At 42.8% G+C, this 9,262-nt stretch overlaps 1 protein-coding gene across 3 annotated transcripts in view; it reads right to left on the bottom strand.

Annotated features, from left to right (window-relative positions):
• Nucleotides 1-1,950: 1,950 nt before the first annotated feature.
• ZRANB1 (zinc finger RANBP2-type containing 1) overlaps nucleotides 1,951-9,262 on the bottom strand; it is a 45,468-nt gene continuing 38,156 nt past the window's right edge. For all 3 annotated transcript variants that reach the window (XM_075107626.1, XM_075107627.1, XM_075107628.1), the window contains exons 10-11: nucleotides 5,837-6,066; nucleotides 1,951-4,815 (exon numbers count right to left, since the gene is read on the bottom strand). In XM_075107626.1, the coding sequence (XP_074963727.1) occupies nucleotides 4,597-4,815; nucleotides 5,837-6,066 (449 nt within the window). In that variant the 3' untranslated portion in view covers nucleotides 1,951-4,596. The remainder of the gene's footprint in view (nucleotides 4,816-5,836; nucleotides 6,067-9,262) is intronic.

The raw sequence follows: 9,262 nt of genomic DNA, 5'->3' as shown, positions 1-9,262 counted from the left end.
TCCAGGGAGCCGTGACGTGCATCGGCCGCGGGTCTGCCCTCGGCTTTGCGAAGCGCAGCAAGAGCTCGGTTCGAGCCGGCTGTGTGCAGGTCAGTTTTAAAATCGTGCTGCTGGGGAAACGCTGGATTTCATTTCATACCCAGACTATCAGGTGGTGCTACCCGTCAGCTGTAAACTTACCTGTAATTTGTGACTATTTGAAATGAAGCGGGACGTTATAAGCAGCCTAGGCAGGAACAGAGCACTGTCGTTTCCACGAAGCTATGAAGGCAGCAAGACCTCAAACATTTTTTGTACGTACTTGAGAAACGAAGTGTTAACAAACCACTAGGGAACAAGGCTGAAACCGGGCTCGAGAGGTGGTGGCAGCATCAAGCCTCGCCAGACAAAAGGCCCGTTCTTTGCTTTCCGCCCCATCGTTCACAGTGCAGCAGAGCACCAGCACGTGGCCTTAGAGCGGGCAAAGAGCTCGGTCTGGAACCGGACTTAAAAAAAACAGCTGACACCAAAAAGTGTCTGTGTTATCAAACTGTATTTTGTTGGCTTTCAATTAAACTGAGAACTAGTTACCAGCTTCAAACACATTAAAGAAAAAAAACCAGAAATCACCGTTCATAGATGAGTGAGCACACTGCCAGTGATCAACAGCACACCAGTGGTTACCCACGGACACCATGAGGGTAAAACAGGCCAGTTCCAGAGCAGGTGTTTGGGAAACACTGAAATAACGGTTAAAAACCAGGAGGAAAACAGTTAATTGACCTTAAGGTTTGGAGTTGTTTTAAAAATAAAGTAGCTCTGGTGCTTTTTTGTTTTTAAATAAAGCAGCTGCATCCCAGACAGGTGCAAGTGCTGCCCTGCGTCGCAGGGGCTCGTGCGCCCGTGGCTCCTCGCGCACCCGCTGCCGGCAGCAGACCCCGCGCCAGGACAGCAAGCGGCCTAGCTGGGCCCCAGGGAACGGCACAGGCTGTGTTTTTCAGCCCACCTCCCTCTCAACCGAAACCACAGATGGATGCAAACGCAGGCAGGGAGCTGTGACCGAAGTGCCGCGAGCTCAACAAGAGCAGAAACGGAGAGTTTGTAACGGAGGGTTACAAACTAAAGGCCGTGTTGTAGTAACAACAGTTTGCGGAGTTCCCCTCTGCTGTTGGGTTCCGAGCACCTGCAGCGCAAACACCAGCCAAACACACGAAAAGGAGATCTGTGGAAGCGGAAAGGGAAGAGGCTCATCGGAACCGAGATATGCCGAAGCGCCGGGAAGCGGCACGCTGCAGCTCCCCAGTGGAACGTTATTGGGGAAAGACACGGGCAATAAACGGCTGCTGCTGAGGGGTTGTGCCGTTACGTTGCTGCCGGAGCCGTACCGCTGTCGTCACACTCGAGACAGGCTGGCAGGCTCTCCTGGGATGACAGGTGTCAAAATAGCTTAAAGAAAAAAGCAGCTTGAAGGTGACAGACACTAAGGAGAACCTAAAAAGGGGTTAAGGGAAGTTACTGAACCAAAAGGGAAAACAGGAAAAGCGGCAATTGAATAAAGGTCTCTGAACACACACAAACCAACTTTGTTAGTGGAGTAAACAGCCCAGTGATAGTTGCCATAAGCCATGCAGCAGAATCGGAATTACTAAATTTTAATATATTAAAAACAAGAGAAATACATGGATTTTTCACTGAGGAGTTCATAAATAAAACCAGAAAAAAAATGACCAGATGTAAAGGAGGTAGCAATGAAAAGCCAAGTTCTGTGCTGGGAACGCATGTGATACCGCGAGCAATAGGAGGAAAGTAACACCGAGAAACCCGATTTTATAGAGAGAGATATACTTGGCTAAAAGAGCAGAACTTGCCGACAAGCTGCAAGGTAGCATTTGCAAATTAATCTCAGTATTTGTAGACTTTCAAGTGTGTAATTTGAGGAGAGTATCCATTAACATACACTGACTACTGTGCTAGCACAAAGCAGGGGTTTGCATCTCTTTAATCTACAGGTACATGAGGTTTGGATTACTTCAATTTTGAAAAAAAGATACTTCACCAGTTCTGAAATGACCCGTGAAGCATGTTAACCTGAACATACCATTTTACAGCACATCAGAACAAAACAATAATGATCAAGAAAGCCAAGAGCTCTGAAGTACCAGGACTGTCCTCTCACACCAGAACTAGGTAAATAACCGGAGAGCGCGGTGCATGCTTCTGAAAAGCAGCTGAACTGGCTGCGTGGTGAACTGCCGCTCGCTATGGTGGAGCGCTGGCTGGGGACGTCAGGCCACAGCGCAGGTGCCCACGTACAGCAGCGGGGGATGGGGGAAGGAAGGTGCGCTCCTCCAATTTGGCTCAAGGTAGACTTTCACATTGGTTATTCTCCCCATGTTACAAGGAAGCTTTACTTCCTTAAACGGAACAGTACTGCAGAAAGCAAAGGAGGGGGACACGTTAAAACTCTGCACAGCGTTTTGCACGCCCCTCGAAGTAACCTACTGAAGGTAGGAGCTTATCCTTTTGTCCACTCAAACGGTGGCCTGCGCAGGGAAGCTAGTCCTGGGTAAGCTAGGAGCTGAATTTACAGCGATCTGTTGCTGAACAAGACCTTCTAAAGCTGGCCTACTTAGTCCTGAACAAGAAGGACCTCCAGCAGTGTTACGCCATGACAGATCATGGAAATTCTCACCCCAGCTTACTCCACGTTCTCTCCACCTGACAGAAAAGCTTTATGTCCTCAGCTAGACAAGGTAGAAAAGGATTTCACTGCAAGGTAATAAAAAGGACCAAAAAAAAAAAACAAACCCCCAAACCCAATTTGGAACGCAAACTCTAAACAGGACCATATGCTTGTGACAACCTCTTTAGTATCTGCGGTTTGCCTATTTAGTTCAGGTAAATCATACGTACATCGCAGATAAGCATGCATTCTTTTACCTGAACATTTGCGCATGCACCGATCAGAGGAGATCTAACGGCCAAAAAAAGGTGAAGACATTTCATAATAAACCTCACTGGAACCTGTGATGGGAAAGATCGCTAAGGTAATACAGTACTTCATTATTTCTATACTTTTGGTGTCGTCACCAAGTTTATGTAGGAGTTGTGCACATTTCAACACCATCTAAGCAGCATTTGGAATAAAAAGCAGCAAGTTCCTCAGGGTTTCCATAGCTCTGACCTACATAAAAATATGTGCTATGGGGCTTCTTTCCAAATTCTAATCAAAACAATTTCATCTACTGCAAAATTCCTTGTTCAACCACCACACCATCAAAAGTGCTTTTCAAGACAACCTGAATTGCACTGTATATGTAAAAACTGGCATTAACCTTTAGTGTTTAAGTGAGATTTTTAGATAAACTTTATCCATTACAGGTTACATGGCTAAAGTTATCAAATATAATAGAATTTCTACTGGAGAATATACTCTGAACTTACAATCTTAGGAACTTACATAAGTTTAAGTATGGCCACATCAATCAACATGCAAGAAATTCCCAGGTTTACATACTGAGAAATATATAACAGTGCTTTTAAGAAACAACTTTAGCATAGATTCTTCTTTTTAATTAGAACTGCCAAGTGTATTCTCACTAGGTTTAATGACTGAGGAGTAACCCTTTAAAAAGGTGTTTTTTCATTTGCAGCAATGTTTATGCTGACAAAAGAATAAATGATAAAATGATACAGAGTTTGTGCCACAGCAAGGCGGAGTTCCAACAATATGAAATTCTCAGTCATGTCCGAGCTCTCAAATTTCATACAAAACTTTGTTTAGTATATGCTCATTGGAATAAAATCCCTATATTTTAGGTCACTTCTCTGAATAAATATTCTTACATATACTGAAAGGAATCTATTAACTAAAGGGAAAAAAAACCAAAAAGGGAAAAAAACCCACCTTTTTCAGGAAACAAATAATTTCACTCAATGAAAAATTTAGCTTCTCTTCCAGTTTGTTCCGTAGAGTTTAGATTTTATTATCTGGGCACAGCAGTAACTAAGATATTAGTAAAATAATGAATGGATTTTTGCTTGTGACTTGCTGTGGATACTTTGTGCAAACAAAAAAAAACCTCCCAACCTGACCTGGGCGCTAGTGAGATTTCACATAAAAGGGCCTTTCACGGAAATGTGTCAGAGTATCTAAAAGGTGATGCAGGCTACCAAGTTCTACTGTAAGAGAACCTCGGAGGGAAGAGATTCCATCCAACATGTGCTTTCGTAAGTGCCCTTATTTGAAAAACTTCTTTGCAATAATTAAGATGCTGGTATACTTTTCCTATTACACAACCTCTTACACAACCACATGCGGTACATTTATAGACAGATTTACAATCAGAAAGAAAAAATGGGTTTTTTCTGTCTTGATAATAAAATTAGCTGTTTTTTGTTTCTTTTTCTTTGTTTTTATACAAACTGTAGTCCAGCCCGTTCCGCTCTCTGCACGCAGCAGATGAGCTTCCAGACTCTCTCCATGCCGGTTAGAAAAATCCTTTAACAGCATGTTTCCCCTAGAATTGGGTCATTCCACAACGAGCTGCTAGAGCACAACGCTAACTCCAGGTCGGACGCTCTGCGCTGTTTATTTTCTTTTCAATTTCTTCATCGTCATTCGTCATCATCATCCTCGTCTTCCTCACCATCGGAAAGGGACGTGCAAGGGCGGATCTGGCGGTAGCGGTCGAGCCACTTCTCCACCATCTGGGTGACCAGCGGATGATTGCGCCTACGAGAGCTTTTCTGCATCGCAACGAGAACCCCTCCTTCTGTCACACAGCAGTCCAGCCACTCCCGAAGCAGCTTTTCTTGCTGCTCCTCATTACCTATCTTTGGGGAGAGAAAACAGATTGAGACTGAGGCTTGAAACATCACCAGCAACTTTAAGCATATTCTGAAACACCCAGGCTAGGGGAGCACGGAGTTTGCACACTGCTTCACTGCAGCTGGGAGTCTCCAAAAGCCAAACTGATGCACACTGTGTTTTCAACCAAAATTTGAAGGCTCTGGAAATATTCTGATTTCCCAGGTCCTTTCTTTATTCATTTCCCTTCTCTCAGCTATTCCTCCCTCCTAAATTTTTCAAATGTGTTTCCCATATAGCCTTCCTATATCTCAATTATTTGTGAGCAGCTAATTATGGTAGGCACATTCTATACAGAGGGTAACTCCTAAAAGAGCCTTTTGGCTTTACAAAGCAGTTTTGGGGACTCTAGCAGTTCTTGAAACATCTCCTCCTGTAAGCCTTTACAAACGTCTTTACAAACGGCTTGCTGAAAAAATAACCTTCTCTAGACTTAAAGCCCGTACTTTTTATCTACAGGATATCTACTTTTTGAAATTACTTCAGGTTGTCTGACCCTCCCTTCCTCCATGTACACGCTTTACTGAAGCGGCTCCCCGTCTTTATCATAGTTACTGAAGAAGAAATGAGTTGAGTTTCATTAGAAAAAGAGGTAGAGCATGCTGTAAACTACCGGCCAATATTTATGTTGCATCCCTTAACAAAAATAAACACCCAAAACAAAGCAAAACAACAAAAAAAAGCTTATTTCAGTCTCGTAAGACTGCCAGAATCCTTATTTCTGGGTCATTTTCAATTAAAATTGCACTCATGTGCACAGTGAAGTCACATTTAATTTACAGAGCTATAAATAAGCATCGGATTTGTGGGAAAACATCTTTCAGAATCGCCTCAAATGATGGGGAAAGCAGTAGTATTAATTAAACAGAACCGCATGCCACCTATAATTCTCTGAACTGCAGAAACATCCGGGGCTACAGAGGCTGCTGCGGGCACAGCTCAGAAGCAGCCGGGACAAAGGCTACCAGCTACACCACCGCTTCTTACCTCTTGAGCAGAAAGGAAGTGAATGTGCAATAATTTCCTCTCGCTGTCCACCAACGGTAGAAAAGTAACAGTAACATCATCATCAGTGTTCAAGTTAGCACCAGCACCTCGATTGCCATAACCATCGTTCTCCATGGCAACCAGAGCAGAGAAGTGGCCCCTCGTGTAGCCCAGAGCGATCGGACTTTTCCAACAAAAACTCTGTTCCCATAACAAAGGCAAATACACACCTACGACAAAACAAAGGGTGACGCTCAGAACTGCAGCGTCCGACAACAAAGAATTTTGATACAAACCTTTCGCTTTTGGCTGAACACAGGAACAGCAGCACGTTAGAAGCATTTAAAACGTAATTTGGTCTACACTAATATAGGTCACGCTTTTCAGTTCAGCTAATTATTATTAGGTTAACAGGAGATTAGTCAAGTATCTCTGCAACTGTACGAGTTTAGACATAAAAGCCATTATAATTACAACCAATATCACATTAGCATTCCCCTAAAAAATCTATTCTCTATAGTAGAGTGATGAACAAAAAAAGGTTAGAAAAGCAGTCCTTTATGTTTGGTAACTCTTCTTAAGAAAAAAAAAAAAAAAAATCAGATTCTGCATCACACAAATAAAAGCTACAGTCAGATGTCTGTTTTTACCAGGACAAAAATTCCACCATCTGCTTATGAAACTTGTTATTAAAAGAACTTATTGCACTAAATTTTCTTTAGTACCTAAGTATGTAGCCTATCCCAGGGACAATGGGACTTCTCATTAACATTTTATTAATAGACTAAATTAACCCACATCAATTATACAGATCCAGTCTCAAAAAAAACACCCAAAAGCTGATACTGTTTTGCTCAGATAAAACAAATTACTGATGTCAGAGATTCTGAAAGAACCCACAGCTTTTCTCCCCACCATTTTTAGCAATAAAGACAGTAATTCGCTTAAGGTGCATGAAGTCTCAAAATAAAACTAGAACTCTTTTCTTCGAGGAACATAAATAATTCTTGGTATGTACTGCTGCAAGACAACTTAAGCAAAAGCATGCCTTACCTTGTGACAGTTTAAAAATAACCAAGCATAAACTTAAGTGCACATGTAGCATAGCAACCTTTCATAGTACAGCTGCTGCCAGCAAGTTCGGAATAGACGCTGCAGCAAAACAAGGCACTTCACTTCTCCTCCAACATCCATGGAGATGGAAGGGCAATGCTAAAACAGAAATCTGGGGGGTTTTGGAGGTTTTACTTAAGATTAGAACTCATCTTTCTTCACTGCAACAAAAATTAGTGGGGGCTACCGGTAAATATTTGTCCCTTTTTTCTCCCCCGTTCTTGAATTAGCAATCAAGAAATACCTAAGTCTTTCCATTTCTTTCAGATGAAGATTCACGCAAGTTTTTACACATCTAGATCTAAGGGTAAATCCATTAACACCTTCCTACTGCTCCCTTCCTCCCCTCCCCACTACAATGAAGTCTCACTGTAATTCAGTGCTAAACACAAAAAATGCAGAACAAGGGTTAAGTGTTCGCCAAAAAATTTCAAGCCATTACATTTACTCAAAATTCAAAGTTACATGGAAAAGAACATACTAACAGTCAAACGTAACGAAGACAGTCCCTCAATTCCTGGAAATTCATTCTTCATGCATATGCAGAGAAAATAAGTAACTTCATGAATTTTTTCCCAAGCTTTAGTTTGAAGCATCAGCAAAACAATCAAGCATTGAGGGCTGGAAACTACTTTATTAATATGGCGTGCTTCATTTACGTATGTGCTATCTATACACACGTTGGTTAGGTCACCGAGGCCTTTCAGAACTGAAAGCATTAGCACGCTCAGGATGACCGCTTACCCCTTTTCTTCCACAAGTTATGATCATGGAGGTATACCAAAAGGTGCCCTCCTTCCACTCACAGACCGTGTCAGGTGCTCGGGATACTTACAGCAGCGTGGTGGGCTCACCGCGGCTAGCTGCTGGCTACCCACCCAGCTGCTCGCTCACTCCCCTCCTCAGCAAGACGGCGGAGAAAATGCAATGAAAAGCTTGTGGGTCGAGATAAGGACAGGGAAATCTCTCACCCGCTACCATCACAGGCAAACCAGACTGGGTTTGGGGAAGATTAATTTGATTTATTGCCAATCAATACAGACAATTAATTCCCTGCTGCCCCAAACTGGGAGATTTTGGTCCCAAGCACTACTCAATGTTATCAGTGATTTCTGTAGCCCAGACAAGCAAAGGGTCTCATCTCTATGAACATCCCACATCTCATCTAACAACACAGAACTTCTGGGTCAGCCATAGCTACATGACCTCTTCAGGAGTGGAACTGATCTGTGTACCTTGGTGTAATCTCTACATTGAAATTCAGCAACTTTTTGGACAGTTTTTACACTGTGGTTTTATCTTAGTAAAAATACCACACTAATAATTTCCCCAAGTCAGAAGGCTGTATTACACCTTTCATTCTTCCTCAGCGGTATGCGATGAGCTGCACAAGAAGGGAGTTTCAGGCATTACCATGGAGAGTATCTAGTGCTCTGAAGATTTGCAGAAGTCAGTCTTACACAGGCTGAGAAGGTAGTGTGACGATATCGATGGTGTGCACACAAGCCACAGAAAGTAACGAGCATGCGCTAACACCTATCCTGGAAGCCATCCACATCGGAGGTAGCTTCTCCAACCCGATTTGATGATAATTTCAGTCAGTCGCCTTTTTTCCCCGTTCAATTTTAAGAGCTGTCTATTCATACCACTAAATACATGCGGCTAGACCAGGAGCATGCTTAAGGCTGAGTAAATGCATCTTTCACTGTCAAAGCCTTAATATTTAAGAAGCATTAACAATCAACTGCAATCTAGGAAACAGGGAGGCTGCCAGTTATAGGATTCACAGCAGTTACAGCAAGGATGCCAAATTGGAACAAGGAATCCCTGGACAAAAATATTCTAATCAGGGAGAAGATTTTAGGGGTGGATGCAGGGTTTACAGTGCCTTCCATGGTGCTACAAACTGAACTGTGACGTTAATTAAGTGTTTTAAAAAAAAATAATTTCCCCCTTTCTATTATAACCCACCACCTTTCTTTCCTCTTTCTTTTTTGGTGACCGTGATCTAGAACACAGGCAGGGTGCTATACAGCAAGTCAGAGAAGCCCAAGCACTCCTCAAAGCTTCACCGAAGGAGCACGTGCAAGCCCAGAACAGCAACTCTTGCGCCATTTACACGAGACTTGTCTTGGCAGCCCATGCTGGGATACTCTGCATCCCACGGCTGTTTGGTTTCAGCTGTGCTGCTAGCATTTAATTAGCACACATTAACCGCAAAAATGTGGTTGGACAAGGATAGAAGTAACTCCAGGTAATTTGACACAGGACTCCTAAGTTCACCTGTTCACAATGTCGTGTGTTTCTATGTAT

Source organism: Phalacrocorax aristotelis, chromosome 12 (assembly GCF_949628215.1).
Source record: "Phalacrocorax aristotelis chromosome 12, bGulAri2.1, whole genome shotgun sequence".
In the NCBI taxonomy this organism is placed as follows: Eukaryota; Metazoa; Chordata; class Aves; order Suliformes; family Phalacrocoracidae; genus Phalacrocorax; species Phalacrocorax aristotelis.
The sequence above is the reverse complement of the archived record's forward strand: the minus strand, read 5'-3'. Positions and strand labels throughout refer to the sequence as shown.